Source organism: Panthera onca, chromosome B3 (genome assembly GCF_046562875.1).
Source record: "Panthera onca isolate mPanOnc1 chromosome B3, mPanOnc1 haplotype 2, whole genome shotgun sequence".
In the NCBI taxonomy this organism is placed as follows: Eukaryota; Metazoa; Chordata; class Mammalia; order Carnivora; family Felidae; genus Panthera; species Panthera onca.
This window is the reverse complement of record NC_138344.1, coordinates 121,831,915-121,852,743: the sequence shown is the minus strand read 5'-3', so window position 1 is coordinate 121,852,743 and position 20,829 is coordinate 121,831,915. Positions and strand designations below refer to the sequence as shown.

The following is a 20,829-nucleotide window of genomic DNA, read 5'->3' as shown; positions in this document are numbered from 1 at the left end:
AATCAAATCCAAGGCCAGCACATGGTCAGGGCTCAAAATTAGCTATTATTATTGCTAATATTTTATCATTTATTGATAACTAATTCTTCTACTCAGAACAAAGTCTACCTTAGGATTCCCAAGCCTACCCACAGAATTCAATTGCGTGGTAGATAGCATAGTATCTCCCCCTCCCCCAAGAGGTGTGCTTTCTAGTCTCTGGAACTTGGAAATGTGACCTTACATGGTGGTCAAAAGTATTTGCAGGGGTGATAAAAAGACTTGAGAATGGGGAGAGATTCCTGGATTACCTTGGGGGATGGTTAAGTAGTTACAAGGTACTTATAAGAGGCAGGTAGGAGGGTCAGAATCAGAGAAAGCCACAACAAAGGAAGAAGAGGTACACGTGATACAGCCATGAGCCAAGAAATGCAGGCAGCTTCTAGAAATTGGAGAAGAATCCTCCTCTAGAGCTTCCAGAAAGAATGCAACCTGTCTGATACCCTGCTTTTCGACTTCTGACCTCCAGAAGTGTAAAATAACGAACTTGTACGTTGTTTTAAGCCACTCGGTGGTCAGCATCACCATGACCTGGCATGGGGCTCCTGACTACCACCCTTAAGGCATGGGTGTAGGGAGCATTTTATTGAAGAACGCTCAGAAGAAGGCCTCCCCATACTCTAAAAGAACCCCATTCACATTAATTTCTCCAGCAAATATTTATCATGTTTATTCTTACGAATACACATGACCACACTCACTACTTAGCAAGGGGCCTTAGCAGGGGTTCATCTAAGACCCAGGCTCCTTCAATCTTTCTGGTGGGCTATCCTCAGCTTGTTGGATTTTCTTAGGGGAGAGAGAGTCTGACTCCATTTTTGAGGTTACTCTGACAGCTTCTAAGCCCCACCTTTCTCTTTTCCTTTTGGCCACAAGTCTGGGCAAACTGATATGAATGCCCAAGTGTTCCCTCCATTGATACTACTGGAAAAGTTCAAATTATGGAAACCACGGCCCACACACAGGAGCCCTCATCCTATCCTAGTCTCACCCCAAGAAAAACCAGGGGCATCTGGGTGGCTCAGTCGGTTAAGTGTCCAACTTCGGCTCAGGTCATGATCTCGAGGTCCGTGAGTTCAAGTCCCGCATCAGGCTGTCTGCTGTCAGCACAGAGCCCGCTTTAGATCCTCTGTGCTCCTCTCTCTCTCTCTCTGCCCTGTCTTAGCTCACTCTTTTTCTTTCAAAAATAAATAAACAATAAAATTTTTTTAAATAAAAACAATACAAAAAACAATAAAAAATGTCTAGCCCTCATTCAAGCCAATCCAATCAGAATCCTGGGCATTCAAAGCTCTCTACTGGTGATTCCAGTGTGCAGGTAGGGTTGTGAACCATAGACCTGAGATTGCAACCATGAGCATGTGCATCAGAATTCCCTGGAGAGCTTATTAAAAGATTGCTGAGCCCTGCCCCAGAGTTTTCGATTCAGCAAATCTGAGGTGGGGGCTGAGAATTTGCGTTTCCAGTAAGCTCCCAGGTTATGCTGCGGCTGCCGGGGCAGAACCACACCTTCAGAACCATCTAGGTCCTTGCAGTTCAAAGTGTGCACTGTGGACCAGCAGCAAGAGATCCCCTGGGAGCTTGATAGAAATGCAGACTCTCAGGCCCCAAACCCACTGAGTCAGAATCCTGTGTTCTAATGGTTGTTACACAAAATTTTGAGACACACTGTTCTAGAATGAAAGTGCAGGGAGAGGGGATGAAGTCATGGGAGCTGAAAAGGCAGAGGTCAAGGGCTTCCTACCTAGCACTTCACCAGTCTTAAGAGCTTGTCCTTGCCTCTCACATATGGGAAAAAGAAAAACAGGAAGAAACATCGACAGAACCATGCAACTATTAAGCTGAAGGCAGAACTGAGCAGAGTGTTTTCTGCCCCCAGCAGTGCCTGCCAGGGGCACAGTGACCTGGCTGATGGCACGGCTGAGGCAGCCTCCAGAGAAAGCAGGCCAGGAGGCACTCACCACAGGAAAATGGACATCACAGCTAACCCAAGGTTTAACATGTACTCTGCTGAGGGCTGACCTCATCTTTCCTCCAAAAAAGGAGAGAGTGCCAAGCCAGTCTGTGCAGCTTCATAAGAGGCTTTACTTTACAGGAAGGAGGGAAGAGAGGAGGTGCGAATAGCCTTTTTGAACAAACGAGCTTTTACCAAAATGTTTATAGATTTAAGGCTGAGGAGACTGGGCCTCCTGCAGTTTCCCTTTGGCCAGTTACCTGCAAGCAGTGGGTACCAGGATACCTGGCATTCAAGGCCTCTTGTTGAATACAGGCCTTCCTGATCCAGCCCGACAAACACCACCGTCCCAAAATGTCAGGCTGCAAAGAACATGCCACTCTCTGTGGCCTTGTCTGTCCTGCCTACTAAGATCTTGACCCCTTACCAGTTCCCAACTTTTAGACCCCAGGCCCTCATGGCTATACCTGGAAACTACATCAGCCCAAGTGTCACTTGCACGGCTCCATTTACCTCTTCTCTCAGTTGCTTACACTGAGGGTAATTCTCAACCTCCCAATGAGTCCTGCTGCTAAGGATTTGCTCAGGTGCCTCTAGGAACCACTTTGGCTCTCTGAGAGGTCATTCATTGGCTGTTCACATTCTTGGAGGCCTGGGAGCAGGCTTGGAGCTCTGCGGAAATTAACCTGTCTATCGGACAACGCAATATTCCTTATGCAGGGGATGAGCGACACATGTAGTGTATTTTTAATGTACGGATTTCAGGAGCCCTGAAGATAAAGTATTCTGAAATTCTAAATACTTGCATGTTGGGCGCCTGGGTGGCTCAGTCAGTTAAGTGTCCAACTTCGGCTCAGGTCACGATCTCATGGTTTACAAGTTCAAGCCCCATGTCAGTCCCTGTGCTGACATCTCAGGGGTTGGAGCCTGCTTTGGATCTTGTGTCTCCCTCTCTGTTTCTCTCTCTCTCTCTCTCAAAAATTTGAAAAAGAAAATACTTACATGTTTATTTAGCACTTACTACAAGCCAGGATTCTGAACTTGCTAAGAACTGAGCACATACTTGAGAGGATGTAGACCACATGGCCATAGAGCTGGAATTTCTCTCTACTCCACCGAAAAGAGGAAGCAGGAGGAAATATCCATGTTGCCCAAATCAAAGAAGCCAACACCTAAACTGAATAAGAATTTAAGTGTTAAAAGGTAAAACATTCTTCAGAGTGAGCTGGTGATTTCCTGACACACTGTCGCTGCTGGGAGAAAAAAACATCACAGGATTTTACTGGGAAGCATCAAACCCAAATCAATTTACGGCAAGTTCCACAGGCCAGAGAAGGGATCAGAGCAAGGTCTTACATAGAAACTCAGCCATGCTATCGCTGAACCACGGAATAGAGATGGAGAGAGAATGATCTCCTACAGTTCTGGGCTCCAGATATGGCTCCACCCAGGCCAAGCAGAAAGCACAGGCCAGCGGTCAGTCCATAGAGATATACCTCGGGTCAAGGGCACAGGACAAGAAGACACCAGAGTAGTTATTATATAATAATCTGTCTGGTCTTTGTCCTGGCTTCTGGGAAGGTAACTGTAACTCCTTGGAATTTCTCGGTGATAGGAGTATCCTTTTCAGAGTGTGTCCCTTGTATCACACCCGGGTTTTTACTAGATGGCCCAGGGTGAGGGCAAGATCAGCCCACTTTCTCCAGGGAGTGGGGAGAAAGGAGGGCTGGAGACAGAGTTCAATCATGTGATCAATGATTCAATTGTGTCTATGCAAGGAAACCCTGAGAAAAACTCTGCACACTGAAGCCCAGTGAACACACGGATATGCTGAGAGGGCGACATGCCTGACCCCAGGGGAGAGGCCGCGGCAGCTCCTCACTCAGGATCCTCCTAGACCTTGCCTTACATGTCCCTTCATTTGGCTGGTCCTGATTTGTATCCCTTATAATAAAACTGTAATCACAAGTATCTTGCTTTCCTGAGATCTGTGAGCCATTCTAGCAAATTATAGAATTTGGGGGTGGGAGGGTGGGTATGGGGACACCCAAATTTGTAGTCAGCCGGTCAGAAGTTCATGTGGCCCGGCGAAGCTCCAAACCTGCGGCTTGTGCCTGACATGAGTCTCAAAGGCTCTATGCCCTGAAGCCTTTGGACTCTGCACTAGCTCTGGGTGGTCAGTGTCAGAACTGCATGCAGGCCACAGTGGTCCAGATCCACCCTGCCTCAGGCTCCAGGGAACATGCTGGACTCTCCTATCTCAACTGAAAATCCAATTCCTTCTGAAATCAAAGTTTTTGAGACTCCATTCAGGCACATATGACAGGCCAAAGAGTGAGTGTGATTTAGAACTATAGCACAGCGGAATGGAGTTCCACAATGGACCACCATTTAGCAGCTCTGTGACTTCAGGGAAGTAGGTCAACCTCTCTGAGCCTTGGTCCCCATCTCTGGAAGATGAGACTAATGACTTCTCCCCCTCATAGAGCTGACAGGACAATTTAATGATGTAATTTATTTATGAAGAGCCTAGCATGGTCTCTCCCCATGGAAGGCACTCAATATTATCATCAGCCAACTTTCTTCCTATTTTCAAACTTCCCTATACCCCAAACTCTCCCAGATTATCTACTCTCCCTGGATAATTGTTCTGGGTGCTGGGCCCACTGGCAACATGCTGATGTTTTAGATCCCAGGGCAGGAGGGAGCCAACCATTAAACTAAAAGTGAGAAGTAACCATTACCTTGAACAAAAAGGACATTATATATTTACTTCAGTGGCTATAAAAGACACCATAAAATATAATATGCAGCATGCATCCTCATGATTAATAACAGATCTTGCAAATTATTCTCTCAGGTCCCCGGGTGCATCCAACTGGTCACTAAGAACAATTAATTCTTTCAGGAAATAAAGGGATTGAAAATCATCTCTGGTCAGCGGAAAACCTGCTTGTTGTATCATGAACAAAGAGAAGATGAGAGTTGGATCCAGGGGTTTTCTGCCCCTGTGAATGGGATGAAGTAAGATCAGAGACACTCAAACACAATTACTGCCGGTGAGCACAGGTGCTCGGTAATAGTAGGACCTGCCAAATGTGGAGTCTCTCAGGGACCTGGAGTTAGAGCATGACTATGGGGATGACCCAGAAACAGGAGCAGATGACTGAGTGGGGGCGGGGCAGCCCTGGCCATGAGCAACAGATGGAAGCATGGAGTCCAGACAGGAGACAAGGAGGCTCCAGAGTGGAACCCTAGCCACAGTGACTGAGGCTTACACTACAGTCTCCAGGACTGAGCGTCAAATGAGGAGCCGAAGGGCTAAGTCAGGACATGAGTAGAACAATGAGTAGAACAAAGCAATGAGTAGAACAAAGCAGGTGGAGAACCCAGAGAAACCAAAGGCAGAAGTTTCAGATGAGCCTCTGAGTTCTTGGCCTTGGGCTTCTTAACTCCTCTGACCAAAGCCTCAGAGTCTTGGAAAGTAAGAAAAGCCTACATGCGGCAGGAAGCGGCCACACAGGGAAAGGCTGGAAGGATGACAGGGGCAAGATGCCAAGCAGAACACAGTGGCACAAGACACCCAGGTCCACTCTTACCTAACGGCCAATGTGGACTCACCCCCAACCTAGAATAAAAATCCCATCAACAAAGCCCTTCCCTGCAACCCTCAAGGGGTTTTATTGAAACACAGTATATAAAACACCAAAGGGGTCACCGTGACAGCAGTGAACTCATGCCCTGGATGCCGAGCCACCTTGCTCAGGTGCAACACCTCTGGGGAATGACAGGACAAGGAGAGGGAATCTGTTCCCAGCAAGATCAGAAACAATGCTCTCTTCCAACAAAATCAAAGTGCCCACAAGTTAAATGTAGGAATTCATGTAGGAAGTCAGTGGGATTCATGGTCCATCCTGACAACAGGAGTTGTTACCGGAAGTAGGGTGACATCCAGCCCCATGGCACCCACCTAGAGTGGTGGGCCATCTCCCTGGATCAGGGGAGAAGCCTACTGCAGGGGACAGCTTGTGGGCCCAGAGACAAGGGCTATAGCATAGGGGAGGGATTCCAGAGGTGTGAAGTATAGTGGTGCCATGGACAATGATCGTGGGGTCCCAGGCCACCATGTGACAGAAATAGGGCACCTGGGTGGAGACATGACAGAGGAGTGGAGTGAAAAGTCAACTTGCCCACCACAGAATCACACTGGAAAGGGAAAGGGGACAGCAAGTCCACTCAGTATGGAGTGGGCAACAGCCAGCAAAGAAAGGCCAAGATCCAGCTGGCCAGCTTCAACCCCTTCACACGCAGAATGAGTTCATGAAGGTTGATCTGCCATAAGTCGAAGGCCTCGCTGAAAGAGATCTGGGCCCTTCTGAAGGACGAACAGGTACTCTTCTTCTTGTGCCTGCAGGACAGACAAGAAGGGAGGAGAGAACAAGAGATAAAGAGGCAAGAAGCACTCAGTATCACAACAACAGAAGATCCTGACTTAGTCAACTTACCAGGCCCCTGCCCTAGCGGATAACTCCTGGTTACATGATCATAGCACTGCCCACCCACCCAGAGACCAGAGGGACTCAACTACTCCAAAGGAACTTTCCAGATAAGTGGGGTAATAAAAGCAGCGGTTTCACAGGGCATCAAAGATCTAATGGACCCACTGGGTAGAACATTCCAATGTGTCCCTTTTTCTGGAAGGTTAGTAAATATATGCTAATCCCAAATCCCCCAAATTCAGTATAAAAGCTTTCCCAAACTTTCTGAGACTGAATCACCTGGAAACTAGGTCAGGTGGCCCTGAGAGGCTGAGGCCAGTATGGATTCAACCCAGCTCAACCCCTTCTGCGTTAACAAAAGAACATAACAAAAATTGGTGTTATGATAATGACCCTTTAAGACTTGGTTCCCAGAACCCTCAAAGAATAAATCATGCTCAGACCTTTCTGTGTGCAGTCTATTTTGCTATAATCTAATTCAATATCTGATCATGGTTGCATGATGTATGTGGTCAACACTCCCTTCATCAATTTGCCAAAATGACCCATTCCCTGCACTGGATGGATGGGAGTTGACACCAGTCTAGGCCTCCTCTCTCAGAAGAGAAAATTCAGCCAGAGCATGGCCATTACCATGTATCTGCACACTCAGGGAGAAAGGCCTAGAACCTTCACTTCTCTAGCAATACCTCCCTGAGGAAGTACCTTCCCTCCCTCACCAATACTCCAAGGGCACTGAGGCATCTAAAAAGATCTGATATCCCAAGTGAACCTGCTGGCGACACTTCCCTGAGTCAGAGCCACACGTGCAGGGAAAAGAACATTGGCCTTGCCGCTTAGCCAATCCTGCGGAGACGGGTCCTGGGACCAGTTAGAGATGGGATGCATGCATCAGGGTGTCCTGATTCCAAGCCCAGGGGACACTTGGATGGGACTGAGACTCTCAGAAAGCATCTCAAGCTTTAGTGAAGGTAAGAATCACCTAGGGGTGCCTGGGTGGCTCAGTTGGCTAAGCGTCCGACTTTGGCTCAGGTCATGATCTCATGGCTTGTGAGTTAGAGCCCCATGTTGGGCTCTGTGCTGACAGCTCAGAGCCTGGAGCCTGCTTCGGATTCTGTGTCCCTCTCTCGCTCTGCTCCTCCCTGCTCATGCGCTCAGGCTCGCTCTCTCTCTCTCTCTCTCTCTCTCAAGAACAAATAAAACATTTTAAAAAATTTAAAAAAAAAAATTACCTGGAAAACCTGACTAGGAGGTGAGGTCCTAAAATCCACATACTTTAAAGTACAGGTGGCTCTCTGGACTGCCCAAAAACACAGCTCGGAATCAGCGAATTCACCGGAGCTGTCTCCTGCCCCTAACTTTTCCTCCAAGGACAGGTGCAGACTAGGGAGCTCAGGCAAGGCCCTGGGGACTGGTGGGAGAAAGTGGAGGCAAATGAGACCCCTGGAGCAGGCCAGGGAGCTAGGAGGGAAGGAGAGGCCAGAGCCCACACTCACGTGGCCAGCGCTCTGATGCAGCAACGTGACATGTTGAGGAAGGAGCTGGCACTGGCACGGGTGCCCAGGGCAGCCTCAATCCCACGGAGCAAGTCATTGGTCTTGAAGATGAGCAGCATCTGGCGAGGCACGTGGTTGAGGAGCTGGCTGATCTCGGGGAGGTAGTTGGCGGCATTGTTGCGGATCTCTGAGTCCTGAAGCAGCAACAGGGAGACAGACATGGAGAGTTGGTGTGGGAAGTGGGGCTCAGGGTGGTAGGTGCCTATGGCTGAGGGGCTGCAAGGAGGCTCCAGAAGGGAGCTTCTAGCATATGGCTGCCTCGGTGCCACTAGGGAGCTCCCCAGAAGGAAGCTTAACACGGGGGCTTTGTAGTCTGACAAACCTGGATATGACGTCTCACCCCAACTTCTGGCCTAGCACTGGACGCAGTACAGGAGCACATCAACAGGACCTCTGCCATTCTTGGCTCCCCAAGGTCACCAATACCGATCCTCCGAGCCCACAAGCCAGTACTGACTGGGGCAGGAAGTCTACTTCCTCATCAGCCATTTGATGAGGCTGGAGTTAGCTAGCCTTTGGCCCAAGGGTTCACCCGTGTGAGGTGAACCAAGGCTTTTCTCACTGGCCACCAATTTGATGACAGGCCTGGAAGGAGCCCTGGAAGCTGGTGCCAGCTGAGTCATGTCCCCCATCCCTTCAGCCAAGCCCAGGCTGGTGCAGTTCATAGATCTCAGCTCCTGACCCTAACCCAACTCCAAAGTCTAGCTCTATCCCCTGCCTGACTCTGTGCCCCACCAGACACACCCAGAGCCCCGCCGCCCCCTCAGTGCTTGAGGTCCCGCTGCCCAAAGAGCAGGAGCCAGGGCTTACCCCATGCTGGTGTCTGAGTGTGAGGTCTGGCTTCTTTCCCTGCCCCTGAACTCTGCAGGGCTCTGCGCAAACACCTGCCCCCAGCCAGAGCCCTGAGCATGATGGTGCACTTCTGACCTCTTCTCAATCTCCAGAGAAAATGGCTGCAGGCATTAGCTCATTTAATCCTCACAATGACCCTATCAGGTAAATGTATCACCCCCTTTTGAGAAAAGGAAACCAAAGGACTGAGAAGTTAGGCAACCTGCCTGCGGGCCACAGCTAGTAAGTGGTGAGTCAGGGTTGGAATCCTTGCAGAGCCCAGGCCACCACCACCACCAGGACCTGCCTCCTCTCACCTCACAGCAGGGACCCCGACCCTGGGCAAGTCCTTTCATCTCTTAGAACCCAGGGTCCTCACCTAAAAACTGGAAATGCTGAGGCCCCCTGGGCCCACCTCCCAGTCTGACCAAGAGGGACAGCAGAGATAAGGATCGGGGAGATGCTTGGTGCTTGCTAATCCAAGTCATGACAAGGGGCGCAGCAATGCTGCCAAAGGCTTCCCCACGCGGCCGCCTTCTGCAGCAAAAGCAGGACTCTCAGCCCTTTCCGGAATACGTGTGCACTGCTGATAACTGAGTAGCTGTGAAACTCGAAATGTCCCTCAGGCAGGAGCTATCAGACTGGAACATCTCAACACCAAGCCAGACACTGAGGCTGTCTGTCTCCCCACCGCCTCCCACCATAGTTACAGGCCACCCTGCCCGAGGGTTAAGGCCAGATCAAGGCCTTGCTCACCAGAGGGACCCCCTCAGCAAGGTGGGGACTGACCTGGATGGAGACAGCCCCTCTCAGAGCACCTGCACCCACGCAGGCTCCCTCTAGGGGGCATCTCTTCAAGCTTGGACTATCCTGTTGGTGAGTGTCTGCAGTAGACTCTGTTGGGTGCCTACCCAACAGCCATTCCTCATTCTCCTTTCTCTAAAGAACCCCATTTTTGCTTGCTTGACCCCTTGGGGCCATGTTCTTCAGGGAGGCGAGTCCCAGGGTGGGGGATCTTGATTGGTCTCAGCCATGGTGTGCCCTGAGCGGAATGCCTCTGCCAAGTGATTGGCTCAGGCATAGACATGAGACACAATTCTGGCCAATTGACCTAGGGGGGAGTCTTTTGAACCCTCTGGGAAAGGTTTTCTTATTAAGGAACAATATATGAGAAGAAATGGCCCCTAATTCCCACCTCTGGACGTCAATCAGGGTATAAAGGTATGAAGCTTGTAACTGCCACAGTCATCTTAGAACCACAAGAGTTAGCCCAGAGCCCTGAATTGCTGATCTACTCAGTTAACCAACCTGGACCCACCTACCTCCAGGCTTCTTGTTATGAAGAAAATAAATGCTTAAATGTTTAAGCCACTTTTAGTTGGAAAAACATCTACCCTGACACAATGTTGGAGGTTACACTCATTCTCAATAAGACTAAGACTCAGAAAAATGGAACCCTTACATCTCAGAGACTGGGTTGGGGCTGGTCTGGAGCAGCTAAGTTTATTCTCTCTCTGGGTTTTCGTCCAAAGTGAGGAAATGGATTCCATGTCTCCAGAACCTACACCAATACCTCTCTGTTAGATGTGGTCCCAGGACTGCAGGCCTTTATAAAAAGATGTGCAAGAAAGGATTCTTGCCCTCCAGGTACTCACCACCCAGCTGGAGAATTCACAGAAGTATACAAACAGCCACTCTCAGAGTCTAAGATGGCGTGCATGTGAGTGATACAAGTATTAAGGGGCCATGTTTGGCAAAGGTGATGAACAGGAGCTTCCTGGCTGGTGCTATGGACTGAATTGTGTCCCAAATCAATACGTTGAAGTCCTAACCCGAGTATGACTATATTTGGAGACAAGGCCTTCAAAGAGGTCAACAAAATTAAGTGACTTCATAAGGGTGAAGTGTGACTTTATATTCTAACCCAATAGGACTGATGTCCCTCAGAGAAGAGGAAGAGAAGCCAGGAGCGTGTACACACAGAAGAAAGGCCATGTGAGTCATGGCGAGAAGGCAGCTGCCTACAAGCCAGGAAGAGAGGCTACACCAGAAACCAATCCTGATGGTAACTTGATCTTGGACTTCTGGTCTTCGGAACTGTGAGAAAATAGATTTCTGTTGCTCAAGCTACCTCATCAGTGGTATTCTACTACAGCAACCCAAGCAGACTAATACATAGCATTTATGCTGGGTCTTTATAAGTGAGTAATTCATAAGTACACATATCAGGAGCACCTGGGGGGCTCAGTCCAACTTTGGCTCAGATCACAATCTCATGGTTCGTGAGTTCAAGCCCTGCATAGGGCTCTGTGCTGACAGCTCAGGGCCTGGAGCCTGTGTCGGATTCTGTGTCTCCCTCTCTCTCTCTGCCCTTCCCCTCACTCGTGCTCTTTCTCTCAAAAACAAAAACAAGATTTTTAAATTAAAAAAAAACAAAACATATCATACACCAAGTACCTACTGTGCGCCATGCAATCTTGCCCATCTCTGAGGCTTTAAATACCAAGTATACCCTGAGAACTCTCAAATTTATATTTTGAGCCTGGACTTGTTCTTGGAGCTCCAAGCTTGGCTGCCCATGACACCTCCATCTGAATGCTCTAACTACTGTCTCCTGCCCCCTAACTATGTCCTTCCCAGTCTTCCCTATGCCAGGAAGTAGCTTCACCCCCTACCCTACGCCTGACCCCAACACGTTGGGATGCAACTTTGACTGCCCGCCCTTCGCCTCCTCTCCACATCCAAGTTGACAGAAAGGACTCCCAATCTTCCATCCAAAGTACACCCTGGCTCCGTCTGCTTCCCTCCAGCTCTGCTGCCGCTAGTGAGGTCTGCGCCCCCCTCACCTCCAGCCTTCTGACCGACTGCCCCTGTGCTCATCCTGCCCCGTCCAGAGAGGTACTTAAAGTAACAACTCTGGGCACATCCTTCTCCTGCTTGACACATGCTTTGCTTTGTACTGAGAACTAATCTGAACCTCTTCCCATGGCTTATGAGACCCCGTGTGATGCTCTCTCTGCCCAGCACCCCAAATTCTTCCCATTCCAGCACCCACCTCCCCACAATCCAGACCATGCTGACGCTTTCCCCTCCTGCTCTGTGGCATCGTGTGCCCTCTGCCCGGAATGCTTTCTCCAAGCTCTGCCTTGGCTGCTGCTTTTCTTGTCCTCCAGAACTCAGATGTCAGCTCCCAGCAAGATCTCTGAGCACCCAGTCTACAGCACCCCCATTACTCACCCCACCTGTTGCCTCCCGTACCCATAACCTGCAATTATTCCAGTTACCTACTTGTTCACTTGTTTACTGTCTCCCTCAATCACAGTGCAAATTACATGGAAGGCCTGTCTGTTCATCTTTGGATCCCCAGCACCTAGTTTAGGTTCCAGCAAAAACAAATGTTTGTTCAATGAACAAACTTCAGGAACTATGGGCAGGCACTTTACATGCATTATCAATAAAGCATCCCTGAAGTTATCATCCCTATTTAACAAAGGAAGGAGATGGTCTCACTTCCAAGATAATGAGCTTTAAAGCCACACAAGCCTGGGGCAGCTGGCAGTCAATGCTGCCACCAAGCTTGAGGGGGAATGATGTCAATTTGCAGGAAAGCAGAGCCAAGAGACAGGAGAGGTGGTCTCTTTGGTGACGACATTTGAGATTCCATCCAGCCATTCCTAAAGGCCCCCATCACAAGGCAGCTTAAGGAGGATTGTGAGTCTCCAAGAGGTGGTGAGAACCATCCAAGGCCATGCCACCAGGAAGAGCAGGACCTACAACTAGAATCCAGGTCTATCTGACTGCACAAGCAGAACCTTGAGCAGGGGCCTCGGCTGAGCCTAAGCCCGTCCCCACACAGCTATGGGCAAGTGTGCATGGGTCCAGCAAGCTGGGAAGACAGAAGCCAATTCCATGAGAGAATGAGAAGCCTGGGAGGGAGGTGGCAGTGAGTACAGGGAGGAGGGGTTCCTAGGACCAGTCTCAGCCCAGATTCCATGGGACTCTCATCTAGATCCAACAAAGAAGTGAACTACAAACCTGTTTTTGCTACACTCAGGGAGAACAATGGGACAAGTGCCACGTGGGGAACTGAGGTGCTCTCCCCAGTAGGGAGCCCTACAGGAAGTTTGCAATGGGAGACCGTGCCCAGCAGGAGGCAGCTCAAGTGGAACTAGACGTATCGATGAGACAGTCCCTGGGGATTTCTAGAAGTCTTGGAGGAGAACTTGGTGGAAGCCTGAAATCTCATGTGAGCATGTTGGAGCAAAAGCCACAGCAGTCTGGGTTATACAGTCAACACGACCAGGTTGGTAAGGCCAGGAGGGATACAGTGAGATACCGTTTCCTCTCCCTCCTTGCATCCAGGGCTGCGGCTTCTCCTCCAGTATATCTCCAGTGCTACCCACAGTCCCATTGCCACAGCCCACCAGCCCACAACCTCAGGCCCTGGGTTGGCAGGGGTCCAAAGACCATCCCTGGCCCCATCCCTTGCATTCAGGAGAAGACAGGGCCAGGAGGGGACCACCCACCTCAGTGACGGTGACCGGAGCTTGGCTGATGCCCCTGTTGACCGAGTCCCAAGACCGGGCCGTCAGCATACAGGCAAACAAGGGGTAGAGGTCCCCGGCTCCCAGGCGCTGGCTGTACTTCTTCACTCTCTCCATGTCAGTCCAAATCAGCGACTGCCAGAGGTGGCAGTAATCCAGCCGAAACTCCTCCGTAAGCACCTGTGTGGGGACAATGTGGCAGGACCTGAGCCTCCTTTCCCCACAGAAGACTTAGACCCTGGCTGGTATGATCACAGTGAAGGGGAAGACCGGGGAACTAGGGCATGACATCTGCTTCTCTCCCAAAGTTCAGCCATCCCTGAAGGCCCAAGTTCAAAGCTACTATCTGGCCAGCCTTGGTCTTGAGGGCCAAAAGCTACCAATTGCCCACTAAAATCACATTCCCCGCCTCCCTCCTACTTGGATGTGGCCCTCTGCCTGAGCTCTGACCAATGGAATGTGGCAGAAGCTCCACATCCAGCTGCCAAAAACTCTCCCACGCATACTGCTCTGAGCCCCCACCCCTGCTGCTGGAGGATGATGAGCCCACCCCCAGGGAAGCCTGTGGGGCAGAGCCTCAGTCAGCCCCTGCCTTCAGACACCTCCACCTACCCGAGACAACAATAAGATGTCTGTTGTGTCTGGGCCATCATTTGTTTGGGGGGCTGTGTCTGACAGCAGCTGGCCTACCTCAAACCAATGTACCCAATGTCAGTAAGTCTTTCAAAGGAGGCTAAGATTTTGGGAGGTGGGATCAAGGCCCTGAGGGGAGGAGTAAGAGGTCATTGGGGAAATCTCCCCAGGACCATCTGCCATGAACTCAAGATAGGCCCTGGTTCCCAGGACTGGCAGTGAACTTCCCAACTTCCAGGCAGGAGACCATGGCTCACCTGAACCCAGATGAGTCCCAAGTTCCAGAGGACAGAGTCTGGGGGCATCCAGCCCCTATCAGTTCCTAGCCCTCTTTCCCACTACACATTACGTCCTCCCTGGGGCTGAGTTACCTCCTTACCCTGAATTCCCAGCTCATCCAAGGGCAGCTCATTTCCCAGTGGGCTGGCCTAGGCTTCCCTGGGAAGCAAGGTTTTTACAGCTGACAAAGCACCTGCACATACCCAGGCATATCCCCATCTACTTCCCACAGCAGCCTATAAAGGAAGCATTACCAACCTCATTCAACTGGAGAGAGCTTGTATGATGTGACTTACACAGAACAACAGCTCTAGGGGTAGGGCAGGGCCTCTCCATCTGCCCTGGATATCTGCCTCCCATGTCTGTGGCCGATCGGGAGATCAGCAACCTCTGATCCCAGGACCAGACCCTGGACTGGCTGGGTAAAAAAGGCCTCTTCTACCTGGTAGAGCCCGTGGTCCAACAGGACAATCTCTGCCCTTCCTGTGCCCGGGTGCTTCCGCACCAGCACGTTGCCAGGGTGGGGGTCGCAGTGCACAAAACCATTGACAAAGATCATCTCGCTGTATATTTTTCCCAGGTGGCGTGAAATCTGAAAGAGAAGGGAGGCAGGTGGGAGTTACACCACATGAATACCTATCTCAGAGACTTCGACACTGGCCCCTCAATCTGGTCACTTTCAAGAGGAAGGCCAGCAGTGCTGGGTGGGCCTGAGTGGTCATGGTGGGACGAACGGCTTGTGATTGTATAGTTCTTGAGTTTAAGACAGAAGCTGAGTTCTAATCCAGTTATCCTCAACTTCAGCCACATATTAGAATCACCGAGAACTCAGAAGTGTTAGAGGTGGTCCCAGGCATCAGCACTTATTTTAAAGTTCCCAAGATGACCATAATATAGAACGAGGTAGAACCACTGCTTCAAGCATGCCCAAAGGCTATAACTCCCACCCCCAACCCCTGCCCTCCACTCTTCCCCAATCCTTCTCTTCCCTATTCTCTTCTCAGGATCTTCATTCTCCCACCAAAGCTAAAGATGAGCTGGAGAGCTGGAGTGGTTGTGACACCATCCCAACTTCCCTTTCTCCAACAAGCAGATCTAGAGGGCTGTGGATCAGGAATACGTTACCCTGGCACCCCCTAGAGCTGTCCCACCAGCTCTGAGGCAGTCCCAGGAGGACCCAGAGTCACAGCCTTGCTCCCCTTTCCTTCAGGCCCCTTTCCCTTCACACCTCCCCGCCAGAGACCAGGGCTAATCTGATTTATGGTGTCTGCACAGAAGAAATGACACTGGAGAGGCCATTTAAATCATCCTGTCACTGCTGCCCTCCATGCCGAGGCGGTCTTCTTATCTTTACTCCCTTTTTATTAAAGCTAAAAAAGCCTCTTCCCAGCTAGGGAACAGCTGCTGAATAGCACCAGACCTGGGCCCACAGATGGTCTGCCAATGGGTTTCCAGAGGACAAAGAGAGGCTCAACTCACAAAGCTGATGCCCCAGGACACACACTGCCCTTGACATTTCTCTCAGTCCCTGCTGGACCCCATGGTCACTAGCAAATATGTCCTAGCCAGAGGAGAGGAGCTGGGGCCCACGGGTGGGAAACATAAGGAGTGGGGTCTTAAGATGAAGGTTCAATTCCTTTCCTTTGCCTACAAAGCCCTGCACAACCAGGCCCAGCCTCCCTCCCCGGTCTTATCTCATGCCACGATACTATAGTCACGTCTGTGCTCTTTCTCTTCTCCAATGACCCTGTACCTTCCTACCTCAGGACCTTTGCACATGATAGTCCATCTGCCAAGAGGCTTCTTCCCACCTCCCTCCCTTCACCTGGTTCACCCCTGTCTTCCTCCCCACCCCAGCTCAGCATCACCTTTCTGGAGATGCCTTCCTTGACCTCCCAGCCTAGATGAGGTTCTCCTGGCATAAACTCTCATAGAACTCTGTACTATTCTTTCATGGTACTAGCACACTATTTGTGTCATTATTTGACTAATGACTATGTAGCTCACTGTTATGAGCTCCTAAGATGGCAAGGACTGGCTCTATTTTGTTAAATGGCTTTATTGAGGTATAATTTACATACCATAGACTGGTTCTACTCAGCATCCACTTGCCTATAATAAGCCAAACATGTGAATATAGGACTCTGTCTTCAACATGAATAAGACCCTTGCCTATGTTTTTTTGAGATGCTGTGGTTCCTGCCTTCATGCTTATCCTAACCCCCTTCATCTCTTCTGAATCCCAATCAATTGTAATTGGCTCCAGAATAAATCATCAAGAATCGCCCTACAATAGCTGACAGCCTTATAACAGCTTTACATGTAGGTACAATTATGATCCCTATTTTGCAGATAAGAAGCTGAGACTCATCGGGGTGCAACTTATACAGAGCTAAGGACTACAGATAGGTGGAGCCAGGACCCAAGCCAGGTGGGACCCCGCAGCCTTCCAGTAACCACTCTACCACGCAGGCTCATGACAACGTCTGCACTTCTCAAGTGAACTCTGTGACCTTAAACGGGTTGCTGATACTCTCGGCTTCTGTACAACGGAAACAACAGTAGTGCCACAAACAAGTGAGAACATCCAGGTGCTTGGAGCCCAGTGACCCCTCCTGGCAGCCCCGTTTTTACTGACTCCTCTCAACACTCCTGGGAGAGTGGCAGACCAGAGTCCATTACATTTTTTTAAGAGATGAAGACACCGGGGTTAAAGAGGTTGTCTCAAGTCCTGACACCTATCCGATGTCATGCTGGGGGAAATGAATGCCAGGTACTCTGCCGGCATTTGGAGGACTTTGCCCCAGGTCGGGTGCTCAGCCTCAGGCTGAGATGTCAGATGTCCCAGGCCACCATTTTCTGTTTCCTCGGAGGCGGGCCCAGTGGAGTTGGTCCCGGCTGAGCCGGCAAGTCCCCTTTTGAGAAGCCCTTTTGTTAGGCTCTTCGGACCTCCATGGAGCCATGCTCTGAAAGGATGCATTTGCCAAACCAATTGCATTTATTAAGTAATAATTCATTTTTATTTGTCAAGGATGCATATAAGGTCCAATCAGGGCTCCTGATCAGCCCAAGATAAGCAGTACAGCCAGACTGAGCTGACAGAATTCCAGCCAAAAGCAGAGAAATGACATTTCATTTAGTCTGGGCAGACCTGTCATGGGGAGATGTATGATCTCCCCTGAGCTCTCTGAAATATTGCTAATCGCTCTGGGCCCCCTATTACTACACTGAAAGATAGCCCCCGGGGATCTGGGGACTCAGGACGGGGGAGCCCTTGCCCATGAGGAGTGAGCTGCTGCCGGAGCAGGAGGAGCAAGAGGCACTGCCAACTGAAGCTCATACACATGCAGGCAAAGCCATCAAGTGGCCCCCTCCATTTCGACACCCCAGCCAGCTGCCCCTCCTTGGGTGTCTTTGCAGCTGGGAGCTGTTCCTGATGTTCACCCTCACCAGATTTCACCAACAGAGACAGACAAGAGGGGAGACCAGCCTATGCCGTCAGCTTTGCTCTGGAGCCCTCTTGGCACTGCCACTCATGGCATGGGTGACCTGAGGACAAGTCACCTGCCTTCTCAGTCCGGGTCTAAGTTCCCCTAGCTGTCAAGTGGAACTAATTCCAGCTGCTCTGCTTCCTCCCAGGGTAACCTCGACGTTCAAGGTCAAGATGTGACCGCATCTGGGAAAGCACTTTGTATACCACACTGTATACTATGCCATACACTATGCGTCTGCTAGATCTGCATAGACCTCAAGGTGCTTCATACTACAGAAGACACACAAATGTGTTTGTTGTGATGTGGCAGCTTATGATCTAAGACTTGGAGAAAAAAACGTAACCATTATCACTTTGATCAAAGTTTCATTTTCAAAAGGCTAAAAACATAACTCATAAGAATATAGGATGAATACATGTCATAGATTGTTCACCTCGCCAATAGAGGAGCACATAAAAAGAGCAGGTTCAGAGAATTTCGAGGGACTGGGTATTTATGGGAACTTAAACAGGAATAAGAGACTGAGATTCCTGGATTAGATATAAAACTGGTTATTGCTCTACAGAGCAGTAAGGAAATCGTAACCTTTGAGGTTATCTTTTCCACTGGGCAGAAATTATTTGCATATCTCTACAGGATAAGATCTACAGGTTGACATACGACTTCAGTCTGAGCCCCTAATTAATTGTCAATAGCAGAATCAAACAAAAGTACATTTCTCTAGATATTAAAAAGCCCTCGGTGGGCTGCCTGCACAATACCCAAGGAGGACTGTGAAAGGACACATTGCACACTCTTGCCCTTAATTTCTAAATTTTGGGTAATTTTTCTTAACATCTGTCAGAGTTTCAGTAAATACTTCCTTGGCACCATTTTGCCCAGAGAATGGCAGCCAGCCCCTCTCTTACTCAGAGACACCGAGGATCCCAGAAGAAACCTAAGGCCATCGCTGGGCACACAACCCTCTCTCCCATCCCCTTTCCATAATAATTTAGCTATGTCTTGTGATTAAGAGCAAACAAATATAAATACTGCATTGAACATGGGGATGCAGGTATCTCTTCCAGATACTGATTTAATTTCCTTCAGATATATACCCAGAAGTGAACTGCTGAATCATACGGTCATTTTATTTTTACTTTTTGGAGGAACCTCCACACTGTTTTCCACAGTGGCTGCACCAATCTGCAGTCCCACCAACAGCATACAAGCGTTCCCTTTCCTCCACATGCTCACCAACAAACACTTCGCTCTCTTAGCTTCTCAATGCCCGTTCCAACCGGTGTGAGGTGATATCTCCTTGTGGTTTGTGTTTGCATTTCCCTGATGACGAGTGATGCTGAGCACCTTTTTCATGTACCAGTTGGCCACGTGTATGTCTCCTTTGCAAAAATGTTCAGTTCCTCTAAGGCTGCCCCCTGCCCTGTGACAGTGGCATTTGCATAAAGACAAGGAAATGCCATCTTCTTAGAATGGTAACAGCTAACACTCTGTGCCAGGCACCATTCCAGGCACTTTCCATGGACTCACAGCCATCCTCTGTAGGAGACAAGTGGAGGAAGAAATACATAAAAAAGGAAAGAAGCTTGGCCGCCCAGCCAGCAGTTCGTGAAACCAAGCTCCAAACCCAGGTGGTCTGGGTCCAGGGAACAAGCTGTCAATCACCTCGCTATACTCCTCCTCCACTCACAGGGAAGCCCCTAAAGGCAGGGGCTGCAGCAAAACCCTCTGAAGGTCCTCACGGCATCCAAGAAGGCATTCCATTTGGAGAAAAGAGTCTCAGAGGGAAATCCAGGACTGCTTCTCTAACCAAAAAACTGTTAACTAAAGCCATAGTATAGCTCTTTTTAGAAAAAAAGTCAGTGACAAGTCTTTTAATTGTTCCGTGTAAAAAGAATGTCCATTCGTGTAAGTGACTTTAGTAATTACTCAATGCCTTTATTCCCTGACAGTGGGGAGGTTTAAAAAAAAAAAAAAAAAAAAAAAAACAGGAATCTATAAAAAGGCTGAGTAAAGAATTAATTTAGTAAATAATATTTAAATCAAGGAGTTATTTTTGGATTTTTCTCAAAACTTGAATTGGCTGAAAGTGCTTTAATTATTCTATAATTGCAAGGATTAATTTATTCCCACCCCCAAGGGAACGTCTATTTATGTTCTTGGGGGTGTCATACAAGCAAGGCCAAGAACTCTCAAAGAAACAGGAGGCTGGTGTTGCAGGATATTAATAATCATGTAAGTAGCCCAATATTAACTATAAAGAGGTTAATAATTCAAACTCTCCTTGCTCTCTGTCAGTTTATGGCCAGGCTTCTTGAGAGCCTGAAAGACCAGACCAGACCACTGCCTACAGAATTTTACTCTCCACCCTTACGCTGCCCTGGGAACCTCCCTGGGGACCCATAAACCTCAGATTACCTGCTGCTGCCCAGTGAGGCCAAATCTATCCATGGAGAGGGTCCATCTTGGACGAGCCAACATTGAGATGAAATCCCTAAATGTGAAGACATGGGGAGCCTCTCCAACCACAGAGGTGACGAGTTGGTTAATTAGAGGCAGCTGGGGGAGTTACTCTAATTTTGGAGCCTGGCAAAAGCTTCTCTGGGTTACACATCACCTGAGAGCCAGGACAGGGGGTATCCCCAAGGCCAATAAGGGTCTCCTGGCCAGACAGGTTCAAATGATCACAGCGACCAGAGGGACTGGGTCCTAGGGGCTAGGACTATTGAAGACACAGTTAAGGAAGAGCTGTCGACATCTGACATCCCCTGCCTTGGGCACAGCGCACTCCAGAGAAGTATTTCCACATCCTTCCACCTTACCTGTGTCAATAGAAGAAATGGGGAAAGGGTTTCTTCCCTACACATTTCCTCTTTCTGGCAACTACTTGACCACTAGTGCCACAGAGAGGGCTGAGGGTTGGAATTCCAGCATAAAAACAACTTCTATTGAGCATGTGCTGTGGGCACTACACCTAACGCTTCATGTTTCAATCATCAA

At 49.4% G+C, this 20,829-nt stretch overlaps 1 protein-coding gene across 5 annotated transcripts in view; it reads right to left on the bottom strand.

Moving 5' to 3' along the window:
• Positions 1-3,166: 3,166 nt before the first annotated feature.
• ADCK1 (aarF domain containing kinase 1) overlaps positions 3,167-20,829 on the bottom strand; it is a 152,838-nt gene continuing 135,175 nt past the window's right edge. For all 5 annotated transcript variants that reach the window (XM_060620416.3, XM_078447955.2, XM_078447954.2 and 2 more), the window contains 4 exons: positions 14,778-14,927; positions 13,406-13,603; positions 7,989-8,182; positions 3,167-6,401 (listed from right to left, as the gene is read on the bottom strand). In XM_060620416.3, the coding sequence (XP_060476399.2) occupies positions 6,230-6,401; positions 7,989-8,182; positions 13,406-13,603; positions 14,778-14,927 (714 nt within the window). In that variant the 3' untranslated portion in view covers positions 3,167-6,229. The remainder of the gene's footprint in view (positions 6,402-7,988; positions 8,183-13,405; positions 13,604-14,777; positions 14,928-20,829) is intronic.